Raw genomic sequence first — 27,621 nt, forward strand, 5'->3', positions numbered from 1 at the left:
AGGTCTTTATCTCATAATCCTCCTGCCTTAGCCTTCAAGTAGTCAACTGTGTCTTCATCTATTTTACCAGGGTCCGTGTCCGCTACCAGAAGCGCCAGAAGCTGCAGTTTGAGACTAAGCTGGGCATGAACTCTCCTTTCTGAGCCACTGGCCATGGCGGCCATAGTCGTCTAGCAGGGCTAGAGCCAGACCTACTGGGAAGCTGATATCACAAACGTTTCAGGGTTTGTCCTAGTGCCTCACGGCATCGGAGACTCAGCTGTGGGCACTGGAGACTACTGTCTTCCTGTCTCTGGGGCTTTTCATGAAGAAGCCAACGGGTTGTAGCCATGGTTTGAGAGACTGCTTTGGCTCTCCCCTGGCCTTGCCGGGGCACTCTTGAATGTATAACCTCAGGCCCTTGGTAAAGGGATCCTTAGTCCCCATCCCCCATGGGTTCCCTTCTTAGGGGTCTCCTCTTGGCACCCTCTGCTCTTGCACCTACAGCAGCCTCTCAGTCTTTGCTGGGAAAGCAATGGCTGCCGCCGTACAAGACGCTGTGTTCTCCTGCCTCATATCCCATCTTCCTGGGAAAGGGCCTGGCTGCAGTCTGAATTACCTCCCTTTCCTCTAACCTTGAAGATGGGAATGCTCCACCTCACCTGGGGCCCCTTATCAGCTAACCATAGTCATCCAGAGGACCCTGGCCAGGCACTGTGGCCCCTTGTCCTTGTTTTGGGAGACATTTTTAACTTTTTTTTTTTACTGGAAAAATGAGCCTTTGGGGGGAATGAGTGTCAACTGGTTTATATTAAAATTGTAAATTGCTTAAAAAACATCCTGTGGTGGATCCATAAGCCAGCCAGGGAAGGCTCCCCTCCTAAGTCTGTAGCCCTTGGCACTCCACCAATGAGAGCCCCAGGTCTGGGCGAAGGGATATCCCTGGATTAGAGATCTGCCCACAGATGCAAACACAGCCCAGTCACATGGAATGACTCTTTCATTGGTGTTAGTTGGGGGAAGAGGTTAATAGTTACAGAGCCCAGGCTAGACCAACTGGGTCCTCCAGCAGGAGGTGGGTTCTTCTGTGGCCCGAAGGCCTTCCCCTACTACATCCTCTCAGGCAGTTGATAGACAGAATAAATTTCATTTAAAATATATGCCTTTCTCTCTGCTTCAAAAATATGTACATTTATAAGAGTCTGGACACTGGATCTGTTACTCTCACTGCCCCTGATCCTGGCCAGCACTGCCTCCCAGCGTGGGATGGCCAGACAGGAGCAGAAGATAAGGCCACCGGCAGGAAGGCACGCCCCTACTGCGTATTTACATGACCTATGGACACTTGCATGGAGGGGACTGGCCAAGCACAGAGCCCTAGGATAACCCAGTGGGTAGCCAGACAAATTCCCAGACCACAAGAACTTTAGAAAGGGCAAGGAGGCACACCCCCCAAATTCCTGTCACCACCTCCTCCTAGAGGAGAATGCTCTCTACAAGGGTCCCTGTTCAGGGGCCATGGCTGTGCAGTTGGCTGCACACGGAAGGCTTTCCTCCCACACAGCGGAGGCCCTTCAGTCAGGTTCTGACAAGTCCTTAGCCTCTCTGGGACTGCCAGCCACTGCCTGGAGCCATAGGAGGCCTCTGCTGCGGAAGGAGGGAGAGTCAGGCCACGTTCCGCTCAGTCCAGCATGGCATCCAGCTGGTCAGCCAGGGCATCAAACATGGTGCTAATGTCGTCCAGAATGTGCTTCGTAGACGTCCCTGTGGGGCTACGTCAAGGGAAAGAAACCTTGAGATGGGCGAGTAGGTCCGCAGCCCGCTGCACTCCCGTCTCCTGTCAAACACTGTGTGCCTCATATCTTACTGTTGACAACCTCCCAGCGGTGGGGCTTACTGTCCTTCCCTTACAGATGAGCTCAGAGGCTCAGGGACAAGGAGTTACCCAAATCAATGTGCCTGTGACAGTCACCAGTTGTCTCCATAGGCTGCTCTAAAACCTAGGTCCCACTGAGGCCTCCATAGCTCAAGATGCTTTGCGCAGTATCTCCTTCCAGTGCTCCCAAGCACAGCCTTCTCTCCCTCCTCCCCCACCATCTCCCCTCCCGTCTCCCAGCTTACCCGTCTCGCTCCTCAGTGCCAATGCTCTTCTCAGCTGCCCTCAGTGCGGCTTCCAAGGATGAGCTGGTCTGCTCCAGTCTCTGTTGGGCCCGACCTGGACACACAGGCCCGGTATTCTCAGGCCTCGGAGGGGGTACTGGGCGGGGGCCGAGCCGGGGAGCCAGCTTTGGGCCAGAAAATGCCAACTGAGTGCAGGCCACAGACACAGGCTTGGGAGCCGTTCCTTCAGAGACAAAAGGTTACCATGAGAAGTGGTATGTGTGACCCTGCCCACAGCACCTTTCTTCTGCAGGCCTAACTTCTTACCTGCTCCGGGCACTTTGAGGAGGGCAGCAGGAGGAGCTGGAGGCTCCGTCTCCACACTCGGCCTACTGCCTGTTGAGTTTTCTAGAGCTGGTGCGGCACAGGGCCCCGGGTTCCCAGGGGGCTGAGTCTTGGGGTTGAGAGAAGGGGCTGGAGTTTCTTGAGATGGGAGGCTGCTAGGCTCTGACCGTGGAGGGTTAGAGGAAGCTGAAGGAGATTCACACGGGGCCTGGGAGGACGGGGGAGTGGAGGGACTAGGGGTGTCACTGCCCACTACCCCAAAGGCCAACAGTGCAGTCTGTAGTGGCTCTCTCTCCTTGCATTTGGGCCTGCGTTTGACAGTATCTGACTCTGTGAGGTTGAAGTCAAGGCCAGGGGGCACAGGTGTCTCACGGGCGGGGGGACCAGCTGGCTTCGGCCGCTGCTTGATAGTCAGGTTCCCCTCCTCTGCGAATGGCAACCCTTCCCCTGAGCTGCCCCGAGATGGGGGTGTTCCCTCAGGGCCAGGTTCCTCTTCTGTGTCCGACACAGGGCCAGTTGGTGCAGAAGGACCAGGGGACTCTGAGGGTCCAGTTGGTTCACTCAGTGTTCTCCTCCGGGGACCTGCAGTCCCTTCCTTGGGCCCTGGGGTTCCATCTAGTGAAGTCGGCTCAGTGGGGCCAGAGACAGAACTGAGGCGCTTTGGGGGTGGGGGTGGGGGACCTTTACGACGGGCACAGAGGGCAAAGGACTGGCTTCGGGGAGTCCCTCGAGTTGGGGTCAGGTTAGGACTAGTCCGGGTAAGGGTGCTGCGTCCTGGTCTTCGAGTAAGTGTGGCATAACTGCCCAAGGCACTGCCCACTGGCCCTTCAGCCTCCCCTTCAGCTTCCCCCTCAGCAGGGCCAGGGCGGCTCAGGCTGTGAGACCGGCGTTTCGGTCGAGGTGGGTCTGGAGGAGCGGCAGGAGAGCCGGCCAAGTAGGAGAAGGCCCGGGGAACACCAGGAGGTGGTGCTGGGGCTGGGCTAGAGGGTAAGCTCTGTGGGCACATAAAGACATAAGGGGCAGGTCCTTGACCAGGGAGTGGGGAACAAGGCTTAAAGGGGCGCTCTGTACCCTCTGGAAGGTTTCTCTCCTGGGGGGCACTGGGGTCCCCAACACTGGGCTGGGAAACAGGCTGTTCCTGTGAGTGACCAGATCCCCGTGAACGTGCGCCAATGCTCTCCTGGCTAGGAGAACGGGCAGGGGGCAGGGGTAGTGGTTCTGGACCACCCCCTGCCATGGCTGCCTGTAGCTCTGGGCTCAGCTCACTGCCCTGAAAGGTAAGGAGGCGAGGGCCAGCCATAGCTGGACCTTCCCCATTCTCCAGGCCTTCGATGGCCATCAGCTCCGGACCCCTGGTCATCCGCTGTCCTCCTTCACCTAGGGCTTCGCCATGCAACAGGCCCCGCCGGAGTTCTGCCAGCCGCTTCACACCCAACATAAGCTTCTTCTGATGCCCTGGAAGGGTGGACAGAATCAGAGAGGTTAGCCGGGTCTAGGACGGGTCATCCGTCTGCCCTGGATAGACTCCTTTTTCTCTTCTCTCAGAGAGGCTAGAGGTATCTGGAGTCAGGAGCAGCCAGGGGGCCTGAAAGTAATCCTCACCCAGCTTGTTCACGCCTATCTCCTGCAGCTCCTCCCAGGTGAGATCGGCCACCAGCCCCATAGAGTCATAACCGCTGCTCACCAGCTGCTTGTGGTACTGTGGCAGCCCCAGGGCACACAGCCACTCCAACAAGTCCACCTGGAAGAGCGCCACCGTCAAACCAGGTTTGCCCCGTGCTGGAAAGGAAGCATCCCGCCTCCGAAAGCCACAGTCCCGAGGGAGAGTCAGAGGCCCCATCCTGGACACCGGCTCACCGGGATATAGTTGGGAAGCCACTCAGCGATGCTAAGCTGGGCAATCTCTGAGGCGATCTTCTTCCTGTGTCCAGGCTTGGTGACCCCGATGGCCGTCAGATCCTGTTACATATGGCACGGGCATCAGGGCCATCCTCTGTCCGCTTGGCCTTCCTTCCCTTCCCCTGATGCAGTACCTACCTCAGGTGTCATCCGACTGATGGTTGGCACATCATAGCCAGCCTGCAGGAAGTGGGCAGTGTAGCCCTCTAGCTGGAATTCACTTAACCAGTTATGGATGGCCTGTGCGTCCTGGGGCAGGGAGAGAGGTGGGATGGAGACACGAGGTCTCAGTGGAGACGAAAGCCCTCCACTTTGGGCCAAGGCCTGCCGTGTACATCCCTTGGAGACCTCACCTTGCCTTCCAGCAGCTGCTCTGGTCTCACATCTTGAGTGAAGATCTCCCTAGAGCGGTAACTGGCCAGAGGGCGGTGGCTCAGGTTGTCTGCAAAGAGGGAGACAAATGGTATCAGACGTGGTTGGAGGAGAGATGGACGGGGGCAAGCCCTCACGGCCACCATCCCCACCTGTACTGACCAAGCCGATGTCATTTACCCTTCTCACCTGCTGGGGATGGGGCATGTAGGCCTGGCAGTACCTGGTTCTCACTGGCAGAGGGTAGTGGCTAGAGACAGAAAAAGAACCTACTCAGCTCATAGAAAACTGGCAGTAGGCAGGCCCCAAGCAGGCCCAGGTATCCCCCTCCTACCTGAGCATTCTCGATCAGGAGGCCAGTGCCATGACCATTAGTGCCTTCAGAGCTCTGCCCGCTGCCAGCGCTGCGGATGCTGCCCACACTACCCTCGCTGCCCACGCTATTCCTGTCACCTGCTGCGGGGGGAGGGGCAGAAGCACAAAGATCAGAGTTGGCACTGCTAACAGCTGACTGGAAACTTGCCAGCACCCAGTGCCCCATGGTGCCTTCTGGGATGACGTACCTGGGCTGTCTGGGCTGAGGCCCACCCGAGGAAGCTGGCCGTAGGTGAGAGATGGCAGGGGACCATCAGCCGAGGGCTGTGATATTCGGGAGAAGCTTGGTCGCAGCAGGGTGGGGGCGGAGGGGAGACGGGTCACCGGTATGCCCACCCGCTTGCTGACCACCTCAACGATGCCCGGGGGGAAGTAGCCGACACGGTCTGTGCCCCTTTGGCTCTCATGGATGTGGCCCTTCCAGCGGCCATCTGGATGCTGTTCAAGCACCTGTTGTAACGGCAGGGGCAGAAAGGACAGTCACTTGTTATATCTAGCAAGTGGCCGTGACTGTCTCTGTAGTAACAGTCCAGCAGGGCTGGTCCACCTCTAGTCCACGAAGCATACTTCTATCCAAGTTCGGCCACCAATGCCAGCCCAGTCTCCGTGCACTACAGGGCATACAGAGGATGCTCTAGTCTCTACTGTTCGCTGGTATGTGACCCGGCAACTCAGTTTAATTTCTCTAAGCCTCAACTTTGTTATGCTTTAAAAAAAAAAAACAAAGAAAAACCTAATAAAACCTATGAACCCTCGAGTTGGAAAAGAATGAGATGTATGCAAGACTATTATGCCCAAATAAGTCATTGCAACTGCTTGTCTTCTAAAGGAATGTCTGTGTGGGCCTCTCACCGTGATGATATCTCCTGCTCGGACGTTGAGAGCCGTTGGGTCATGAAGATTCCAGAAATCCTTAAGCGCTCGGACCTTCAAGATCCCTGAAGCCTCTGAGAACAGGATGAGCAGATGTCAGTTATGGAATGTGAACGCCTCAGCTGACTCTCCGCCACGCTCTGGGATCTACTGGAAAGGTGTCTCTGCCAGCCCCTGGCTAGGTCTTCTTCCCACTCACCCCGGAGTAGCTGCTTGATCTCCCGGCTGGCCTGGGAGGTGGTGAACTGGTTCACTATGTCCAGCGCCGTCTGGTTATATGTGTTCCGGATATTCACGTCCACGCCTCCCTGGAGTACACAGCAGCACAGAGGTGTGTCCCAAGCGTTTTGCTTGGCATTTCTCCTCAGTCCTCCCTACAGCCCAGGCAGATGCTTTCAGGCCTCAGAGATGAGAAGCATCAAGTTTCAGACATCAGGTCAAGAATGAACTAGTAAGAGGCAGACTTTTCTGTCTAAGCCAGACAGGTCTGCACTCCAGCCATAAGCCCTTAGCACCATGCAGAACAAGTGAGACCCACAGAACACCATGGCCTTCCACGTTGCCCTCAGCATGTAACAGTGGGCCCTTTGTGCCCACACCCACCTCCAGGAGCAGCCGCACCACCTCGGTCTTGCCGTAAAGTGCAGCCTCGTGAAGCGCAGTGCCTGTCTTGGTCTGGCGATTGATCTCAATACCAGCTTTCAAGAGCTGCCTGCGGAGGGCGGGAGTTGTGAGGTGGAGGGTTAGGGGAAGAAGCGGGCAGTGAGCGGAGTGGGGACTGGGACCCTGAAAGCAAGAATGAAACGGCAGCAGTGGACCTGAGTGTGCTGCTCTCAGAGCCCCAGTTCAACCCCCAGCAGCTCACAGCCACATCTCCAGCTCTACTGCCTCTGCAGGGAACTGCGCTCAGGCACACACACCAGTCCCAACACTTGTACGTATCACTCATGTGCACATACCCCCAGAACACATGCATCACTCACGTGCACACAACTTCCATAGAACACATGTATCACTCACATGTACATACTCCCCACAGAACACATGCATCACTCACATGCACACAACTTCCATAGAACACATGTATCACTCACATGTACATACTCCCCACAGAACACATGCATCACTCACATGCACACAACTTCCATAGAACACATGTATCACTCATGTGCACATACCCTCAGAACACATGTATCACTCAATCACTCGTGTGCACATACCCCCCACAGAACACATGTATCATTCACATGCACATAACCCCCCAGAACACATGCATCACTCACATGCACACAACTTCCATAGAACACATGTATCACTCATGTGCACATACCCCTCCAGATACATACATCACTCACATGCACATATGCTCTACACACAGAACACATGCATCGCTCAAATGCACATACACCCTACCACAGAACACATGCGTCACTCACGAGCACCCCCAACAGATGCATCACTCCCGGGGACAACAGCCCCGCCACAGAACATATGCATTATTTCTTCAAAAGCAGCAAGGAGGTGCTGATTAGAATCTAATGGTCCTGCAGGAGGAGGCTGAGGCAGTGGGTAGGCCCATCGGGGTACCTGATGACTTCTCTGTGGCCATTCTTGGCAGCCAAGTGCAGGGGTGTGGTGTAGTTGGGGTCACATGGGTCCTTTGCCTCTCCCTCGAGCAATGCCACACATAAGTGGCTGTTCAGAAGCAGCTGGGCCACCTACAGTACGCAGCACCCAGTTAGAGGTTCCTCCTGAGACCGAACAGAATCTAGCACCCAGCACCTAGCATCCAGCACCCTGTGGGGCTGTAGGCCTCACCTTGAGCCGCCCAAATTCACAGGCTAGGTCTAGGGGTGTCTTCTTCAACTTGTTGACGAGGCATGGGTTAGACTGGTGTTGGAGAAGCATCTCTGACTGGGGGGGAGAGCCAAGTAAGGGAGCCTGCCAGCCACGCCCCGGCTCCTCGGGCCCCCAGCCCCTCAGGCTGGTTCACTTACCACCTCATAATGCCCGTACTGTGCAGCTAGGTGCAGGGGGATCTGACCGTCCAGCGAGGCAGCATTGACGGCCGCGGAAGCCCTAAGCAGAAGTCTCACGGGCTCCAGCCGGCCCTGCCAGGCCGCGTAGTGTAGGGGACGCATGCCTGACGGGAGGAAGAAGTTCTGAGAGAGGTCACGGGGATCTACATGGCGAACGGTACTAACTTCATCCCGGTTGGGTCAGAAAGTCAGAGTTCTCACTGTGTCCACCCCCGCCCCCCAAGATGGTGCTAAAAACTCTTTGAGCATCCTTGTCTAGACAACGGGAAATCTGAACTACACAGTCTCGAGAAGCAACCGGAGCACCCATAAGTATATTCTAACTTATTAGATTATATATCCAGGGAAGGATTTCTGGTCACAAGGGCCTCAGTAGGGGCCCTACCTTCCCCACTGATACACTGGGCTCTCACCATTGCTGTCCTTGATGTCCACAGTGGCTTGAGCCTCCAGCAGTAAGGCTATGAGTTCCAGGCTGCCCCCCAAGGCCGCATGGTGGAGAGCAGAGAATCTAGCATGGGGGACGCAAAATAGGGGTATCAATGAGTAGTCTTCCACCCCCAAACTCATTTTGGGGGCCAGCAGTGATGAGTCCCCCCCCCCATGCCTGCCAGCCCTGCCGTGGGAGCGCGCACAGCAGCCGGACCACAGCATGAAAGGACTCAGTGTCTTGGCTGAGAGGCTCATTTGTCTAGCATCCCCCACCCAGCCTGCCCAGAGGAGGGGGCCGTGGGAGCAGAAGCCCGAGGGTTCCTACCCTCCAGGGAGGAAAGGGGCCCAGGAAGAATCTGACCCAAGGGGGCCCGGCCCCTTCTCTTGCTCAGGGCTAACTCCACAGGCAGGTGGGTGGGTGGGCAGGACCCCCTCCCTCTGGCCCTACACAGGCAGGACCCAGAGTTTTAGGCAAACACACTTGGAGGACCTACTAAAAGAGAGCACAGTGTGGAGCCCGGGGCCTTTCTGTTTACCCCTCCCCAGGACTTCACTCCTTCCCAAGCAGCACATACCCGTCAGCATCCTGGTAGTTGATGTTGAGTCTCTTGGTGGAACCAAGGAGCTCTGTGGAGACAGGGTAGGGGACATCAGGGCACATGCCACCAACTGCCCTGTTCATTCCCTCACCTGGCACCCCACTCCACCTCCAAGGCCCCAACCAACCTTTCGGTGCACAGAAAAGCACCTGCCCCATGGCCCCTGACAGGTTCTGTTCCTACAGCTGGAGGGCACGGAGCACATGAAGCCACTGCAGCAGTGGCCTGCCTCCCCCAAAGCCCCTGCCCAGCTTGTTTATAGAGCCAAAGGGGGCGGGAATGGGTATCGGCCTGACATGCCTTCAATAGGACAGGCCCACGGGGTGCATGGTTGGCATTCCTGCCTGAATGGGAGTCATATTGTCCAATTGGGCCAAGGGGAACAGACATGCAAAGCAGGGTGGGAGCTTAAGTATCCAAGGGCAGAGAGAAGGTTGACAAGGCTCTGAGATTCCCTCAGCTGGACCTGGTGGGCAAAGCCATATTGGATATACTGACACTGGCCCCGGCTCCATCTGCCAGCCCTACCAATTTGCGCAGATCATCTGACCTACAGGACTTTTGTCTCCTCCTCGAAAACAGGCTGACCACAGGATCTGCCCCCTAGAAGTTGCCAGGACAGGGTCTGTCCCTTGTGAACATGGAATGGCAACCATAACCACTGGGCACCCCTTACACTGAGGTGCCATACCCAAACTGTCTCCTGGGATTTCCGTTAGCCCACCTGCTGACTTGATACCCACAGGCTCTGACTGGGCTATTCAGACTTCACTAGAGAAGCAGTGAACACTTCCTTGGGACAAGATACATATGGGTGGGAGCCCAGTAGCAGTCTGACCATGTCGGGAGGTCCTTGAGGTGTTGAGAAAGGAGAAGCCTTGTTACAAGCCGCCCCTGCCTCCTGCTGGAACCCACCCTGCCGGGAAGGAGGGCGCCTAGCTCAGCCCAGGCTGGGCAGGGTGCCAAACATGCTGGTCCAGGCCTGCCCCCCAGGCCCTGGTGGGCCCCCAAATACCCCAGCAGCCTGGGAAAAGACACAGCCTCATTCCATCAGGGTGGGAAGCAAGGGACAGGGAGGGGGAAGACTGATGGGTGGAGCTGACAGACTCCACATTTAACAGGTAAATACAGAAGAGGTGGGGCAGTGGAGGGAATGTGTGTGTGTGTGTGTGTGTGTGTGTGTGTGTGTGTGGGAGGGGGGCTGCTGGGAGGAAAACATGGAACTCTCAGCCTCCCCCTCATCCCCTCTGACAGTTCTTGTAACACTGAACCATTTTGAGGGGGTTGGGGGTGGGGCTGGAGCTACAGAAGCAGGAAGTTCACGGTTCAGAGGCTGTTTTGCCTTTCCTGGGCTGCATGACCTTGGCCACCAAGGTGCCTCTCTAAGCCTCAGTGCAGACAGCAAGGTCCCAAGAGAAGAGAACCATTGTCCGGCAGGGAGCCTTCCCTTCGCTGGGCTGTCCACTTGGGAGAGTCTGGGATGGGGCAGCTGGGTGGCTGGCTGTGTCCTCTCTAGGGAGGGGTTGACAATCTGACAAGAGGAGCACAGGAACAGGGGCAGGGCAAGATAGGTGGCTCTGTTCTTTCCAGAACAATAGCCGGAAAGGTGGTAGAGGAGAGGCCCAGAAACTAGGCTGGGGGGCCCTGGTGGGAGGGAGGGCGGAGGGTCCGGGTTCCTGGCAGGGGCTCCAGGAGCTTCCGCTGTGGCCTAACCTTCTTCCCCAGCTGGGTTCTGGGGCTGGAAGGATCACCCCTGTCACAGGCCCAAGCAAAGGATGTGAGTTCAGCTGGTCACCTCAGCCCATCCATTTCCTCTGGCCAAGGAAGGAGACCTCAGAAAGAGGAGATGGATGGGGAGGGGCAGAGGGAAGGGGCAAGGCCCATGGCAACCCCTCCTAGGCACCCCTCCCAGGCGCCAGCTCATGAAGAGGACCGGGGAGGGGGAGTATGTGGTCTGGATTATCAGGAGGCCAAAGGAAAGAAGCATCAGCTAGAGGCTTCCAGTCAGCACAGCAAGAGGAAAAAACAGGCACCCCAATGCCTCCCTTTCAATGGTGCACAGGCCCCTCCATTCCTCTCTGAGATCATCCACGGAGCTCCAGACTCTCATAGTTTTAATTTCGGGGACTCTATGCTTCTCGAACGACCCCTGGATGTTCTGATACGAACAGAAACCGGTGGAGGTTACCATGGGAACCCAGAGGAGGACGCAAGGGTTTATTTCTCAACTGACCCGACGACGGCTGTGTGACCTTGGGCAAGTCACTAACCTCTGAGTGTCACTTTCTTTATCTTCATAATGGATCTGACAGGAAGCAAGGGGTTGCAATATTTCATAAACTCCAAGGTTTACAAAGGTCACCTGGGACCTTGTCCTTGTCACCAGCCTTTCTGGCTTCTCAAAGAGGACAAAGAAAGGAGGTACAGTGCGGGCATTTCCTAAGAAGGCTTAGGCCTCTCACCCAGTGTCCACCTGTATGCTATGAGTCCCACCTTGGACTGAGGGAATAAACTTGATCTCCCGAGAGACTTCACCACTGGACATATTAGTCCTTTTCTGGAGCCTACGCACCTAGCTGTGAGGTTCCCGCCATCAGCCAACCCCTCCTACCCTCCAGTGGGCCTCACTCTCTGAGGCAGCCAGGGCTGTGAGGCCAGCAGCAGTGTGACCAAGGCCCCACCGGGCAGGTGGCCAAAAGCAACAGAGAGGTGAGGGGGAGGAGGGTGGCTTACACTTAGACCATCGGGCCCTTTCCTGGCGACCGCCTCAGTACCTTCCTTCTATCTGGCTCGCCCTCATTCACTTCTCTAGGACACAAGGACCTAGGAGCCCAGCTCCACCTCATGCCTGGGTCTCCACCCTGCTGTGCAGGTGGGTGCACGCCATTAACGTCTTTCCTTTTGGCACCGGCACACTAAGGTGTGGGTGGGGATAAGATGTCTCCAAGTAGCCTGGGGAGTCCTGTGTACAAGACCCAGGTGTGTCTTGGAGTTAAAGTACCAATGCTCAAAAGGAGACCCTCTCCTTGGGGAACGCTTTCTTTATCCCCAGAGGAGCTGAAAGAACCACCTGCTGATTTTAGACCTGGAGAAGACAGCTTCAAGGTCTAGAAGAGCCCAGGGAGCTTGCCCTTGAGTCCAGAGGTTTATTTTCCTGGAGTGGGTGTGAGAGGTCCTCTTACCACAGAGGGTCCTAAGAGATGGGGCTAAGTAGCCATCTATGCCTCCAGCCCTGACTGTCCTATCAGGGATACAGTCCTCAGGCTGCGGAAACCTCTAGAAAATTAGCTTTAGCTACAACCTCCCAAGGAATGCAAGAATATGAATTGGGGAGAAAAGGGCTTTAGTTAACAGTCGAAGTGTAGAGATTTCCTGGGAAACAGGGGCTATGCCACCAGCAATGGTAAAGCAACTTGTGCAGCAAGAGCGAGATCTGGGGTTCTAAGCCTCGGAGAACCCCAAACCAACCACCACCACCAGAAACTCAACCACTGCTTCAAAGGAGGTTTTACAGATATCCTCACAAAGTGCAGGCTTAAGTACAGGGAAGCGAGTATGTGGATGGGACTGGGGGTGGTCACGCACTGTCCCGACCCATCCGCAAATCTGCCTCCTGACAGGCAACCTCCGGGGCTATTGCATTGGTTGGCTTTGCTCTCTGCTCTGGTCCAGAGCTTAGGACAGAGAGCCTGGCAAACAATAAAAGCAGAAGCTGAATGTGTTTCAATGTGGTCACTTTGTAGGCAAGGGCTCTGTGACTCAGAGCTGTTAAGTGACTTGCCTGGAAACACAGAGCTAGAAGGGACCCTTTTTTCTCCCTGGCTCTCTTATACAGAAGCACTTCTTGTCTACAACAGGACAGTCCTTCTTCCTCAAGCCTGCAAATCAAAGTGAGCCTCCGCGTCCACCTCCCCCCAGCCTCTCTCTGTCACCTCAGTACTCAGAAGGCCCAGGCCCTCAGCTAGATGGCCACCCCACTGAGGACTCACTTGTTTTTGCAGCCTTCACTTTAGCCACCAGTTTCTGCACGCAGGTCACGTCTCCATTCTTGACAGCAAGGATAAGGTCCTGTTCACGACCCATTCTGACGACCGGGCCAGGCTCTGGACTTCAGCGTTCAGGAAGAAACAAGGGGACCGGCCCAGTCAAGTGTCAGTTCGCCATGCCTCAATGCTTTGGAGGACTCTTGGTCTTGGAGGAACAAGACTGGTGTCTCAGGCAATAGGCTCCTTGTCAGGCGGAGATATAGTCCCTCAAGGTGCTCTGGGAGCTGCCACCACAGGCAGGAAAGCCGGTCCCTGGTGGGGTGGAGGCTGTGTGGAAATCTGGACTGAGATCAGCCTGCAGCTTCCGACAGCCCTGAACTGGGCTGGGACTGGGGCCCGCCAGTCTTCCTGGGTTAGTTCAGAAGCACCAATGTCCACCCAGAGAGCAGTCAGCATTCCTTCTGGCATGAGGCAGCAGCCATGGACAAATCCTGGGGGTCTGGAAAAGGTACATGTCCTCTGCTGAAAAGCTGGGTTACGGCCAGGAACCAGATGAGCAAGATGGAACCTCTAGGGAGCCCCAAACCACCCTAGACACCCTAGGAGTCGTGGAAGGTCTAAGCCACTCAGGGAGGGGTGAAAGTTGCTGTACTTGAGAGGAATAGATACAGGCAAAGAGGAGAGGGATGGCAGTCAAGGAGGAAGAGGCTGGGTTGCCTATGCCCCATGGCACTGGGCAGCACCTCAACCTTGAGCAGGAGGGGCCCTGGCAGCAGGAGACACTGGGGTAGGCAGGGCCAGCAGCCCATTCTCCACAGCCCCAGGCTCTGACACCCACAGACAACAGGCGGGGCCAAGAGGTAGGGCCTGAAAGAGTGGCGCAGGCAGATGGCAGGGGTCACTCCCTGTCCAAGGTGTCTGCAGGACACACTTCTCACTATGAGGTACCTAGAGGGTACTTATGGGCTGGGTGCTTATGTCCCTCACTTTCTGGGGAAATCTACCTGTTGGGTAGGATAGCTCTACAGCACCTGTTGCTAATAACCCTTCCTCTCTGCTTCTGTGCAGTGAGAGAGCAGCTGGATAGAGAGAGATCCAGGACAGGCTAGCCAGCTACCTCCCAAACTAAAACCTAAAACCCCAACTTCCCGCACAAAACCTTTTTCTCAGTGACGGTGATTCAGTTTTCTCAGTGGCGGTGATTTTGTTGCCAGAATCTTGTGGTATGAGACTCGTGCAGGCCTGGGGCCCAGGTGGGGAACCACTCATTCCTCCTAAGTTCCAAGTCCAAGCCGGAGGGCACTCCCCCTCAAAGCCCGCGACCCGCACCGGGAGAGAGTGCTCCAGGCAGTGCCTGGGGTCGGCCGGCTCCCCCGCCCCTCGGAATGCCCCTCTAGCGCCGCGCAGCTCCCCGCAGCTAAGCCCAGCCACGGCCGGCCCCGGGAACAAAGCGGCAAGAGGGACCCGGAGAGTCCGGAGTCCGAAGCATAGATAGAGGAGAACGAAAAGGGGGGCTCGAGGAAGGCGGAAGGAGCAGAGAGATGGAGGAGCCCGCCGATCGGACAAGAAAAGTTAGTTTGTGTCTGCTCTCAAGGTTTTTGAACCCTGGCCCGGACCCCGCAGTCTCACCTCTCCCGGCCGCCCTGCTGGGGGTCCGGCTGGCTGTGCTCAGTCCCAGGCACTCTGGACTCTGGCTTCCACTGTCCCCCTCAACCCCTTTCTCCTCCTTTCCAGGGCCGGCTCGGCGCCTCCCGCAGGAAATCCCGCCCCTCCCCCCTCCCTCCCGCCGGATCGGGAGCTGGGGACCGTCCGGGCCGCACAGTTGGATTGTCAATCAGCGCCCTGGTGCACGCCCCATGTTCATTAGGCCCCGCCCTCGCCAGCCAGTCCAGATCTGAGCCACTGGTTGGATCAGCGCATGCGCGCAGGTGAAGCTGCAAAGTGGCGGGTGAAAGGGGGGAGGTGAATGAGGCTTCGTGCTGCTGTGTCCTGTCTGGGGATCTTGAGAGAGCTGGGCTTTGGTCTAGACCAAAAGATGAGGTGTGAATGTATAGGAGAGAAAATGGGATGTTTTGGCAGTTGAACCTGAAGACCCCCACTAGGGGCGGGGAATCACTTCCTTTTTGCCCCATCCTTTCCCGGGTTGCCCGCAGCGACCTTCGACCGCGCTCAGAGACCCATAGCTGCTGGCTGGAGCAACGGTGCCACCTAGTGGTGAACATCAGAGCGACCCACGATGTCACGGTGAGGACCCCAACCTCGAGGAGGTGCTTTCGGAGGCTGGGGTGGCGATTCAGCACCAGCATGAGCCGGACAGCGCTCCCACCCCTGGCCTTTGAACCCCTGCTTCCGAGCACCTCAGAAGGGATTTTTTTTTCTTTTTTCTTTTTGGCCCACCGTGAAGGAACTCCGAAAGTCTCTGGACCACTGCTAACATTCCCATATGGCCTCCAGTTTGCAAAGCTGGTATTTTAGGGCGCACTGGTCTCTATGCATCTCTCTTTCCTGCTGGTGGTAGGATACAAAGCTATTCAGAGCTGCAGAGATGAGAGTCACGTATTTGTTTATTCATACTACATCCAGATCCCAGGTAAAGTTTTACTAAAGAGGAGCTCCCAGAAGCGCTGGAAACAGAATAGGTGAGTTTTTGCACATCTGGAAACCTGCACGTCGAACTGGTTCCCGCGGCCCGAGGTCCCTGTGTGCAGACAGGTGTTAGGACACACACAGGACAGGGAGGAAGGCGCGAGGCTCGAGGGTGGGTTTATGATCCGGAGTAGCGCGCGGGTTCAGTACGCGGGCGCTAGGACCGCGCGGAGTGCCGGGAGTGGGCGGGGCTTCTCGGTGCGCGCGCAGCCGCAGAGGGCGGCCAGATGGAGCCCGAACCCGAACCCGCGTCTGTGGAGGTTCCCGCGGGGCGTGTGCTCAGGTGCTGCCCGGCCCTGGAGATAGCGTGGGGTGCGTGGGACCCGGGACCTAGCGGGGTGGCCTCGGTGCTGACCACGTGTCCCCGGCTCTCCCCAGCGCCTCGGAGCTCCGCGCGGCGCGCTCGCGGTCCCAGAAGCTGCCCCAGCGGTCGCATGGCCCCAAGGACTTCCTCCCCGACGGCTCGGAGGCCCAGGCCGAGCGGCTGCGCCTGTGTCGCCAGGAGTTGTGGCAGCTGCTGGCGGAGGAGCGCGTGGAGCGCCTGTGAGAGGGGCTGGGCCGGGCCGGGCCGGGTGGGCGGAGGCCGGGGAGAGCCCGTGCAGACCGAGACGCCCCTTCCCCACTCATCGCCAGGGGCAGCTTGGTGGCCGCGGAATGGAGACCAGAAGAAGGCTTTGTGGAGTTGACGTCTCCTGCGGTGAGCGGCACGGGCATCTCCATGGCTGGGGGAACCTCCTTTCTCTGTCCCATTAACTACCTTGTGACACTTGGTCTGCCACTGCACAGGGGAAATTCTGGCAGACCATGGGTTACTCAGAGGAAGGACGGCAGCGGCTTCACCCCGAAGAGGCCTTGTATCTGCTGGAGTGTGTGAGTGGGGTCCTGGAGACGTGGGAAATGGATTCCGACTAAGGAACGGGAAGGATACAGTTTGGTGAACCAGGAAGAATTCAGAGTCAAAGGCAGACTTTGAGAACAGAAAATCCCACCGGCAGCAGGGATTCTAATCCTCTCGTTGTTAGTCATGGTCATGCAGTGATGCCTAGGTGTATGGAGAGATGCTTGGAGCCAAGACGTTGACCCTGTTTGGCTTGGGCACTGCAGGAAGGGTACACAGCTAAGCTCTTGGTCCACTTCCAGGGCTCGATTCAGCTCTTCTACCAAGACCTACCACTGTCTATCCAAGAAGCCTATCAGCTGCTGCTGACCGAGGACACCTTGAGTTTCCTGCAATATCAGGTATCATTTGCCTCCCAAGGTGCCTCCCATTTGCCAAGTCAGTGAGTACTGACAGGTACCATTGAGGCTGCAAGCACAGAGCCACATACAAGGGCTATAGCAGAGACAGCCTGGGCTTATATTCTGATGGAGACTGAGGTCTGGGGGATTTGTATTGTCCAATTATTAAAGGACACACATGTCCAGGATAGAAGACGGAACTGACAAGTGAACTCTCCCTGGAAGACCGAGTTTGCTTTATTTATTTTTAGTGCTGCTGGAAACACTCTTGCACTGAGCTGTAGCCCCTACCCTGTTTATATTCTGAGGCAGGGACTTTCCACATTGCACAGGCTGTCCTTGAATTCACTCTGTATCTCAGGCTGGTCATTAGTTTGTGATCCTCCTGCTGTAACCTCTCCAGTAGCTGGGATGACGAGCTTGAACCAACAGACCTGGTGAGGATAGTATTTATAATGGAATGTAGTCCAAGTGGTGCCAAGGTTTGGAACCTGGGGTTATATAGAAGGGAGGTTTGGAGGGGAGGGTGTAGACAAAATGACTTCATGTAGAATGTCTTTGCTACTTTGTTGGTTCTTTTTTCCACTAGATAGGGGAGAAGGACAGATCTCTGCTTGTAATTTTTCTCTCGTTTCTTCTTTGAGCATTACTGACAAACTGCATCCAATCTCCCTGAATGATCAACAACCACCAACCCCTCACTTCTTGGAGCCCTAGCATTTGTCTGTGCGCTGTAAAGTTCCCAGAATTCCAAGTATCACAGAACTGTGGAAGCTGTCTGCAGCTGGCAAAACCACGCCTCTGCTAGAGCCCCAAGCAAACCATAGCTGCTGTGGCTGGTCTGAAGCAGCCCTGTATCCCCATACCATAATATTCTTATGGTTTTTTTTTTTTTTTTTTAAGGCCAAAATTCCAGAATCATCACTACAACTTGTATTTAAAGAAACTATTAATTTTAGTGAGGGGACATCTCTGCAGGCATGGTGACTTGTGTTATGATTGTAGTGCTTAAAGGGAGAGGGAGAAAAACTATTCCTAAGTAGTTTTGAGGTGGATCTGGCGTGCATCGTTCCAGGATAACTAGGGCTGCATGGCCAAGAGCCTCTCAAAGAACATACAAACAGAAAGGACATCTAAGATCTCCCTTTTTCTCCTCTTAAGGTCTTCAGCCACCTGAAGAGACTGGGCTATGTGGTTCGTCGATTCCAGTTAAGGTAAGTCCCTTCCCCTGATTCCCATTCACTGTGGTCCTGGGACCTTTGGCTTGAGTGCAGCTCCCTGGAGCTAGAGGCGATCAGTAGAGAGGTGTGTGGGGACGAATTACATTACTGCCATTTTCGCCCGGGTCGTTAAACTGGAGCCCAGCTCAGCTAATGACCAGGTCCCTTCAGCTCACAGAGCACAGAGGCAGAGAACCGGAATAGCCATCGGGCGGTGTGCAGATTGCAGGTCAGTTTGGGAAGCACCGGCATGAGTGAGAGACAGTTGAGGTGGTTTCACATTTCTTGTGCTGGGCTAGACATCCCCTCAATACCTCAGCAGTCCAGCATTGTTGAATGCCACAGCCACCTTCAGACTTAGAGACTGGTGTAGCCTATACAATTACACCAAGTTCCCAAAAGTGGGATCTATCCTAGGGGAACAGGCATGGCTGTGTATAGATGTTCCTCCTGAGCTAGGCCCTGACCTCATGGCTGAGGAAGACCAGAGCTGAATTGCAGCCTCTACCCACCTTTTATGTAGTAAGGAACACCCACAAAATAGCATCACTTTGCAAGATTGGTATTTGGAAAGCTTCAAGGCTCAGCCATAGAGGCCTACCCACACAAACTGGTTTCTCCCTTAAAGTAGTGCCATCACACAGAACTTGCTGTAGTAAAAATGCTAGCATTCTGTCTAAGCTCCGCCCCAGAATGCTAACAAAAAAGATGTACTGTGCTGTCCGGTGGGTGAGGTTCTGTGACAACAGGACCGAAAGTTTCACTTCATAATTTTAACTGACTTAGACATAATGTGAATGGACACTTAGCTGTACCACACCCGAACCCTGCAGCACTGGGAGCTATAAAAATTCACAGTGGTGGGGAAGGGGAGCTCAGTCCTGTCACTGCAAGCACAAAGGTCCTGTGTTCAGTCCCTCAGACACTATGTGTTCATCTCCGTATTCCCAGTGCTGGCGAGGCAGAGACAGGTAGATCCCTGGGGATCAGCAGCCAGCCAGCCCAGCCTAATCAGTGAGCTGCAAGCCAACTGGAGACCCTGTCTTAATAAACAAGATTGACAGCTCCCAAGGCCCACTTGCACGTGCTTCCTCTCTGTCACACACCCTCTTTCCTACCTCATGGCAGGGAAGAATGCTATGGTGGTGAGTGGTAAGGGTCTGAGACCATACTGTGTGACCGAGCGGGGGACAAAAGACTTGAAAACAGCATGTCAGTACAGTGTCAGCTTTTTCAGGGGGAAGAAAACGTACAGAGAAACAGTCGTAGTAAGTGAGTGCAAGAAATAAAAAGTTATTGGGAGTAGTGCACACATCTTTAATCGAAACATTTGACATTTGGGAGGCAGAGGCAGGGGGATTTCTGTGAGTTCAAGGTCATTCTGGTTCCAGGACAGACAGAGTCCTATACAGTGAGACCCTGAAAAAAAAAAGTCAAAAAATAAAAGTAACCTGTGGAAATCCAAGTGGTTTTGTTTTGTTTTCCTTTCTTCATTCTCCTCTCCCTCCTCCTCCTTCTCCTCTTTTACTTTTTCCTTTTTGTTTTGGCTTCTTCTTGTTTTGAGACAGGGTTTCTCAGTGTAGTCCTAGCTGGCCTGGAACTCTCTCAAATTTAGGAGCCCCACCTGCCCTGCCTCCTGAGATTAAAGGCGTGAACCTCCATCACCTGCCTCAAGGTGTTTATTTTCATCTTAGCTTTTTTTGTATTTTCCACGTTTTTCTTACCAATGATTTAATAATTTGTCTTCTGTGACGCTGGGGATGGAAGCCAGGGCCTTGCAGCTCCAAGGCAAAAGCTCTCCCTGTGAGTCATGTACTGTCAGCTCTTCAGGAGCATCTGGTCAGAGACACTATTTGTGACAGTTAGGGACCTGAGAAAAGGTGCGTGACTAGGCCCTAGTGGCTGTTCCCAGGTACCCTTCCTTCTGGTATGGCTCTGCCTCTGACCTTTGCCTCGTCCTCTTGGCCAAGCCCTCCCAAATCCTATCTGTGGCAGCGGCAAACTGAGAGAACGGACCTGTTGCCCGCCTCCTGTTCTCACCCACAGCTCTGTCGTGTCACCTTATGAGCGGCAGCTCAACCTGGATGGCTATGCCCAGTGTCTGGAGGACGGGTCTGGCAAGAGGAAGAGGAGTTCTAGCTGTCGGTAATGCACCTGCTATTGCAACCCCCAGGGAGTGTCCTGACCACAGGATGTACATGGGTTAAGAAGGGTCCTGAGGGGCTCTCACACAGACTTGAGGAGACAGCAGAGGTTTTACCTCAGTTCCAGTGGTACATACATGTCTTGGGGACAATAACAAGGGGCAAATGTGCTGCTTTTCCTCCTGTGTCTCTAAGGTCTGTTAATAAGAAGGTCAAGGCCCTGCAGAACTCCCTGCTGCCTGACAGTCTGGCAGCTTCCAGCCCACCTGCCTGTGACCAGAGTAGCCAATACCCAGAGGAGAAGCCTCCGGACTCAAGCCCCAGACAGGCCTCAGAGCTCCCCTTGCAGTTTCTGGAGTCCTCAGAACCGTGCCCTGATCTGGCCAGGGAAGATGTGGGGTGTGGCCAGGAGAGTGACAGAACAGAGAATGGTGCCAAGGGGACCCCTAAGCTACGCTGGGACTTCGAGAGGATCTCATTCCCCAACATGGCCTCAGATAGTCGCCACACACTCCTGCCTGCTCCAGCCCCAGAGCTGCTCCCAGCCAATGTCATTGGGCGAGGGACAGATGCTGAGTCCTGGTGCCAAAAGCTGAACCAGCGGAGGGAGAAGCTTTCCCGGCGAGACCAGGAACAGCAAGCAGAGGCCCAGCAGTTCCGGGAGGATGTTAATGCAGATCCCGAGGTGCAGGGCTGCTCCAGTTGGCGGGAGTACAAGGCACTGTTGCAGAAACGGCTTATGCAGAAGAGCCATCCCCGACCTCCACACCTGTGGGATCAGGCCGTTACCCCCTTGCTGAACCCTGATAAAGCTGCTTCTCCAGGTATCCCCTCACTATTGGGAGCAGAGAGAGAGACTGAAAGTGGATGGTTAGACCAGGGCTGGCTAAGGCCTGAGGTGTGGGAGAAGGTTGTGCAGTGGAGAGGGACCTACACTGGCTATTGTGTAGGTGGTGGCAGCAGCCACTTGGGACAGTTTCCTGATGAGTCATTGCCCAGTGGGAGATGAAAGTTGCGCCTGCATCCTTAAGACTGTACCCAAGATTGCTGAATGGCTTTGCCAGCAACCAGTTCTGGGCCTCCCCTCGTTAACAGTTCTGGTTAACAGCCTGTTAGCCAGAAAGTGGTGACACCACAGTGAGAAGCCCTAATCAAATAATAGAAAAGCTCACTGTCTGCTCTTGGTTAGAAAGACATGGAACTAAGTATGGGGCCTGAGCTAAGTGTAGCAGCAGACACAGAACTCTGTAAAGGCATCATGGGAACATGGTAGATGGTAGGTGAGTTGAGTAGAGTTACCAGATAAACATGTCCTAAGTACTGCCACTGTGCGGAGCATTACTTAACCTGGTGATCCTAACCTGGGTAAGCAGATCTGTCAGTATCACAGGAGTGGGTAGAAGGTTGACTCCCTTCCTCAACATCTCGTAGCCGCGGCCCTGCACCATCTCTCTGTCCTGCAGACAACACACCTTGCTGACGGAGGTTACAGGTGAGTTTCAGCCCTGCTCACTGTCTCCATGACACTGGCTGCCAGGTGGAGCAACAGCTGGGGATTGATCCCTGGAGTTGGGTGTGAGTCAGAGGATCACCCCTGGGAAACCTGCCTACATACTTAGCTCCCAGTGACAGGGGACAGGGAAGAATGACTAGATGGTGGCTATATCCCTGGTGACGCTGCTTTGTAGAATGATTAATAAGTTTCAGTGTTTGGGGTGGGAGAGGAGAGTCCCTGTCTTAAAGTTTCTCACTTGGCTTGCAGGCTGCTGGAGAAGTCCGGAGGCTTGGAGATCAGCTTCGACGTTTACCAGGCTGACGCTGTGGCTACGTTCCGGAAAAACAGCCCTGGCAAACCCTATGTGCGAATGTGCATTAGTGGGTATGAAATGATTGACCCCTGCCACCAGTTTGCCAGTCCCTGGGAAGAATCTGAGGCCCACAGGGGTTAAGTGCCCCTATCTAAGGCCATACGGCTGGCCGGTGTCATGGGAACCCAAGATTCCCCATCCATGGTTCCATGTTACTAGCTTTTTGGAGTAGTCTTTCTCCTCTTCTACCTTAGTCCTGACTCACTCAGCAGAAAGGAATTGATTGGGAGGGGTTTACTGGCTAAGAGTGGCAAGAACCCGTACCTCCTATCCCTCTTCTGGGCTCTTCTGAACTTCACAGCCGTGGAGTTTGCAGAAAGCAGAGCTCAGAATTCTTGTATCCCTGCCCTGGAAGGCCATGGATGGGCTATGACTAGGTCTCAGTCTAACCTTTATTGTCACAGGTTTGATGAACCCGTCCCAGACCTCTGCAGCCTCAAGCGGTTGACCTACCAGAGTGGGGATGTTCCCCTGATCTTTGCTCTGGTGGATCACGGTGACATTTCCTTCTACAGCTTCAGAGACTTCACACTGCCCAGGGATCTGGAGCACTGAATACAGCTCTGGAGATGGCTTTCTCTGGGGTACCTGGACTGCTCTCAGGAACCGTGTCAGCTGTCTCTCGTACAGGACTCACCTGGAACTGTCCAGGCCATTGGGGTCTGTGGTCCCAGGTGTCTTCTGTTTGTGGGGAAGTGCACGCCCTCTTGCCTGGCTATTGTGCTTTCAAGCTCACTGCCTGGAAGTGCTGCCTGGTAGTGACTCCCCCTTGGAACTCAGGACTTGTTTTCAGAGGCCCAGGTGTTGGGTTAGAAGAGAGGACTCTGTGCCTTTATTCAAGGGGGTGCTTGCTTCATGCCATAAAGCCAAAGCCATTAAATTTTTTTTTCCTGCGGTGGTTGAATATACTTACTGGACTACCCCTTCCCTTCATTCCTCATTTGTCCATTCCTGGGGAGGAGAGCCCTAGTGGACCATGGGAGAGCATGCCCAGGACTTTGAACACAGAGTTGATGGACTTCTGAGAATACCAATGCGACAAGAGTCCAATCTGTTGGTCCTGCTGTGAGGACCGACAGCTGAATGGTAGGAGGGTGGCTGAGAGTCCTGAATCAGTTGGATTATACCCCAAACACTGAGGTTAACACCCACGGTTAGGTTAGTCCCCAGCTCTTTAAGCCCCTCCTCCCTAGTTTGAGCCAAAAACTAGCTTGGCTGCAGGGGCTAATCCCTCCCAACCCCCCACCCCTGCCCCCTATCTCAGGCTCCAGCAGCCCCTGCTAGACAGAAGTCGGGGGCTTTTGAGTAGTGGTTAGGGGATTCGCCATTATGTCTTCTTTCCCATACCACTTTATTCGTGGGTTTGAAATCTGCATCTGCCGGTCATTTTATTTGTATGGAAAGCTCTCTTGAGAATCCGGCCTAGCTATGCCCCTCACTAGACAGCCACGGGAGGGGAGTGAAGCCTTGTCCCATGCGCTCTTGCTTGGCTTTTGTGCTTTCAAGTCCACTGCCTACACTGAGTCGCGTCCATCCTGGAAAGCACCCAGGAACTATTTCCTCTTCCCAGAGGCGGTGGGACACCTAGAGCTGTGATCAGTCCTGTGACCAGGTGCGCACAGGTGAAGGCCCGCACGCTGCGCTAGGTGCGGCTTCTCATCGGTGCCCCGCCCCACACTACTGGGGCCGTGATTGGCTGGAGGGCGGCCCCCGCCCTCGACGACTCCCAGGATGCGCTCCCGCCCCGTCGGCTCAGCCTAGGAGGCGGGACCGGGGCGGGGCGACTGCTCAGCAGGCTTGTCCTGTATGTAAATCCAGGCGGTTCCGCCTCCCCCCGCTCGCCGCGCCGGAGGTGAGCAGGAAGCAGGCTGACGCCCGGCAGCCCGTGGGCCGGAGCAGGGAACCGTAGTGGTGGGTGACGGCCGCTGAGGGACGCCGAGGCCTCGGGCAGGGCCGGGCCCGCGATTGCAGGTGAGTCCACCTGGCTTTACAGGATCTTTTGGGGGTGCGGACCACTAGGGGAGGCGCGGCTCGCGAGGATCCGAGTCCTCAAGGTTTCCCAGGCGGGTCGGAGAGGGCAGCGCCCAGGTCTGCCCTGCTCGCCCAGATCGTCAACGCTTGGCTCGACCCGGAGAAAGACACCTGTAGAAAGTGGCGCTGAGAACTTGTCTTTTCCTGTTCCGCCCCCCGGATTACCAAACTTGGGACTCGGGTTTGCACAATCGTGTTGGCTTTCGGGAGCAGGGAACAGGTGTCTGGCGTGGCTGGGTGCGGGGGATACAGTGAACAGACACACCGGTGGTTCCCGAACCCTTGTGCGAGGCGCCTCGACGCAGAGCCCGGAGACCCGGCTTCCTGTGACCCGGCGTCTGGAGCGCGTTACCTTGGCGGCTTAGCTCTTACCTCTGCCATCTGGGCACTCTCCCTGCCCGCCCTTGTGCCTCCTAATCCTCCGACCCAGGAAGTCCGCGAGTGGGGACTTGGTTCTCTCGAAGAAGGCGGGGGGTGCGCATTATATTCCCGGAGCGACTTTGGACACCTTTAGGAGATGGTATTGAGACCCAGTCTCTTTTGCACACCGATGGGTGGGGGTTGTACTGTGAAACTTGGCAAAGAGTTGGAAATTCTGGCCAAAGAAAGTGTGCTATGGTTTTTTGCTCGGTTTGGACAGTTGGTGGACACACTGGGCCTTAGCTGTGGGACGTGGCCATAACTGGGGTAACCGCGCTGTAGCTCTTAGAGGGTTTTCGCCTGAAACAGGTGAACTTCCGGTAAGGAGGGGCGGGGCTTAGATACCGCGTCCCTTCCCACGGGGACCCTTATGTCGATGTAGCCCCTGGAGACCCTTTGTAAAGTCCATTCTGAGCTAGGTGTGTCAGGGTAACAAGGAAATATTTGTGGAAGAACAGAGCTGAACTGTGGTCTGCCTAAAAGAAGGCAAAGTTAGAGCGCCTCTGGAAGGATATCTCCTGGGTCCGTGTAAGTCAGTGCGCGGCAGGAGGAGGATGGAAGGAAAGATGTCTCAACAAATGAATCGGGTAATATTCTTTTCTCTTTAAATGATTTACTTACTTATTTGTTTATTGGTTGATCGGGGATTCTCTGTGTAGCACTAAATGTCCTGAACTCACTCGTAAACTAGGCTGGCTTTGAACTCACAGAGATCCACTTTGCCTCTGCTTCCCAAGTGCTGAGCTTAAAGGTGTGCTAAACTGCTGCTTCCACCCCTCCTCACCACGACACCCCACCCTCCTCGCTGACACCGGGCTCAGGTAGTTTTCTTTTCTTTCTTTCTTATTTTTTTTTTTAACTTTTGGATATTTTTGTTTACATTTCAAATGTTATTCCCTTTCCTGGTTTCCTCTCCTAAAACCACCTATCCCATCCCTCCCTACCCCTTGCTTCTATGAGAGTGCTCACCCACCCACCCACTCTGCCCTCGTCCCCGCCCTGGCATTCCCCTACACTGGGGCATCCAGCCTTCACAGGACTAAGGGCCTCTCCTCCCATTGATCCTGATGAGGCCATCCTCTGCTACATATGCAGCTAGAGCCACGGGTGTGTACTCTTTGGTTGGTGGTTTAATTCCTAGAAGCTTTGGGGGGGGGGAGTCCAGTTGGTTGATACTGTTGTTCTTCCTATGGGGTTGCAAACCCCTTCAGCTTCTTCAGTCCTTCCCCTAATTCCTCCATTGGGGTCCCTGAATTCAGCCCAATGTTTGGCTGTGAGCATCTACCTCTGTATTTTTCAGGCTCTGGCAGAGCCTCTCAGGAGACAGCTATATCAGGCTCCTGTCAGATATATGCATTTCTTGTCATCTGCAATAGTGTCTGGGTTTGGTGACTGTATATGGGATGGATCCCCAGGTGGGGAAGTCTCTGGATGGCCTTTCCTTCAGTCTCTGCTCCACACGTTGTCTCCATATTTCCTCCTGTGAGTATTTTGTCCCCCCTCAAGTAGTTTTCTTGAGTCATATGCACACAGAATATTTGATAGGACTCTTTCTGTTCTCTGATCAGCTTGGACCACTTCCCTGGAGAGCATTTCCTCCTTAGGGTATTTTGTATCTCTACTCTTCTTAATTGAGGCAACAGTGGCTCCTCTTTGGTTACAGATTGGTATAATTTTAATCACATTAAATGATTTAGTCTCAGCCGGGCAGTGGTGGCACATGCTTTTAATCTCAACACTCAGGAGGCAGAGGCAGGCAGATCTACAGAATGAGTTCCAGGACATCCAGCGGTACACAAAGAGAAACCCTGTGTCGAAAAAAAAAACAAGACAGAATTTAGTCTCTTTTATTACATTTAGATTTTATTTTGTGTGTGTGCATGGGTATGTTCGTGGGAATGTGCGTGTTATATATAGTGTGTGTATTTGTGTAGGCCAAGGGACAGGTTGGGGGAGTGCTTTCTTTCCGCCGTGCAGACCTTGAGGCTTGAACCAACATCCGTATCAGAAAAAATAAATAAAGGGAAGGCTCAAATGATCCCTGTTTGGTAAGACGTGGAGTTGTGTGGCTCACACCCATGCTCCCAACACTCCTGAGACTGAGGCAGGAAGATTCCTACAAACCGGGAGGCCAAACAGGCCTACAAGACAAGCCTCTAGATCATATTTTCTTCTAAATTCCTGTGTGTGTGTGAGCGTGTGCCACATGTGTGCAGGTGCCTCCAGAGACCTGACAAAGGCATCCGAGCCACAGACACCGTGGGTGCTAGGACTGGAACTTGAGTCTTCTGGAAAAGTTTCAAATGGTCTTAACTGTTGAGCCATCTCCCAGCCCCAAGACCCTTTTTCAAAAACAAGAGGGAATGGAAACCTATAATTATAAAAACAAACGCACTCAGAAGGTGGGAAGCAAGGCAGAAAGAGATCCTCTCTTTTGTCTGTTTCTTCACTCAGTACCTCATCCCTGGCATCAGATGACTGAGCCTTACCTTACAGGTCTTGCTAAATAGCCTGAGGCCTGTCACTTAACCACGCTGGGCCTGGGCTTCCCAGAGTTGCTGAGAACATAAATAAAGTCATGAGCTCAGATGACCTAGTACATAGCAGGCATCCACAATGCAGAATTTGTTAATTTCCCTAGAAGCATGAAAAGGGCCCAATTAGCCCCATGTAGGCTCTTAGGAGGGGACTTGAAAAATCAGTGCTGTCATGACTTTGTGACCTTTTGAAGTCACCGAAGCTGAAGATCAGAATTTTATCCGAGGCCATGCCTGCGGTGGGGAAGGATGGAAGGGGTGTTGTCTCTTCTAGCTTTAACATCCTCTTTCCCTGACACTTGAAATTTTCCTTATTCTTTGGGAAAGCTGGGGTTAAGGGTTGAGAGTCTCTGTCTGTCTGTCTGTCTGTCTGTGTCTTCTGAGTATAGAACCTGATCTGTTTCTGCTCTCCACCCAGGCTTACTCTATCCACTCTGCACCCTGTGTAGGGGTAGGGCAGGGCAGGGAAGTGAGACATTGCAGTGCAGCTCTGCCCTTTCTCATACAAGCCCAGTCA

At 54.6% G+C, this 27,621-nt stretch overlaps 4 protein-coding genes across 14 annotated transcripts in view; 3 read left to right on the plus strand and 1 right to left on the minus strand.

Annotated features, from left to right (window-relative positions):
- The window catches only part of TMEM94 (transmembrane protein 94), a 33,848-nt gene extending 32,201 nt beyond the window's left edge, over window positions 1-1,647 (plus strand). For 7 of the 9 annotated variants that reach the window (XM_080923257.1, XM_080923260.1, XM_080923261.1 and 4 more), the window contains one exon: window positions 71-207. In XM_080923257.1, the coding sequence (XP_080779383.1) occupies window positions 71-143 (73 nt within the window). In that variant the 3' untranslated portion in view covers window positions 144-207. Of the gene's footprint in view, window positions 1-70 lie in introns of all 9 variants that reach the window. The other 2 variants (XM_080923264.1, XM_080923265.1) reach the window with 1 other exon arrangement.
- Window positions 1,615-14,745, minus strand: CASKIN2 (CASK interacting protein 2). Of its 2 annotated transcripts, XM_080923266.1 has the most exons (20): window positions 14,629-14,745; window positions 13,003-13,498; window positions 8,990-9,041; window positions 8,396-8,493; window positions 7,941-8,086; window positions 7,762-7,857; window positions 7,531-7,661; window positions 6,547-6,655; window positions 6,143-6,251; window positions 5,923-6,017; window positions 5,259-5,520; window positions 5,030-5,151; window positions 4,885-4,945; window positions 4,677-4,765; window positions 4,462-4,572; window positions 4,282-4,383; window positions 4,027-4,165; window positions 2,407-3,879; window positions 2,101-2,323; window positions 1,615-1,751 (listed from the first exon to the last, which is right to left on the minus strand). In XM_080923266.1, the coding sequence occupies exons 2-20, from the start codon at window positions 13,094-13,096 to the stop codon at window positions 1,661-1,663; spliced, it is 3,603 nt and encodes a 1,200-aa protein (XP_080779392.1). In that variant the 5' UTR covers window positions 13,097-13,498; window positions 14,629-14,745; the 3' UTR covers window positions 1,615-1,660. The 2 variants fall into 2 exon arrangements, with proteins under 2 accessions (XP_080779392.1, XP_080779393.1); XM_080923267.1 differs by lacking the exons at window positions 13,003-13,498; window positions 14,629-14,745 and adding an exon at window positions 9,141-9,205.
- A 1,124-nt stretch (window positions 14,746-15,869) lies between these two features.
- Window positions 15,870-22,982, plus strand: TSEN54 (tRNA splicing endonuclease subunit 54). 2 transcript variants are annotated; one of them, XM_080923244.1, is made up of 11 exons: window positions 15,870-15,928; window positions 16,024-16,188; window positions 16,279-16,342; window positions 16,432-16,515; window positions 16,786-16,884; window positions 18,046-18,098; window positions 20,151-20,249; window positions 20,444-21,072; window positions 21,680-21,740; window positions 22,011-22,127; window positions 22,521-22,982. In XM_080923244.1, the coding sequence occupies exons 1-11, from the start codon at window positions 15,873-15,875 to the stop codon at window positions 22,669-22,671; spliced, it is 1,578 nt and encodes a 525-aa protein (XP_080779370.1). In that variant the 5' UTR covers window positions 15,870-15,872; the 3' UTR covers window positions 22,672-22,982. The 2 variants fall into 2 exon arrangements, with proteins under 2 accessions (XP_080779370.1, XP_080779371.1); XM_080923245.1 differs by lacking the exon at window positions 20,151-20,249.
- Window positions 22,983-23,967: 985 nt separating this feature from the next.
- The window catches only part of LLGL2 (LLGL scribble cell polarity complex component 2), a 32,506-nt gene continuing 28,852 nt past the window's right edge, over window positions 23,968-27,621 (plus strand). The window contains exon 1 of the mRNA XM_080924575.1: window positions 23,968-24,087. The gene's annotated coding sequence lies outside the window, so the exon portion shown is untranslated. The remainder of the gene's footprint in view (window positions 24,088-27,621) is intronic.

Source organism: Micromys minutus, assembly GCF_963924665.1.
Source record: "Micromys minutus genome assembly, chromosome: 10".
Lineage (NCBI taxonomy): Eukaryota > Metazoa > Chordata > Mammalia > Rodentia > Muridae > Micromys > Micromys minutus.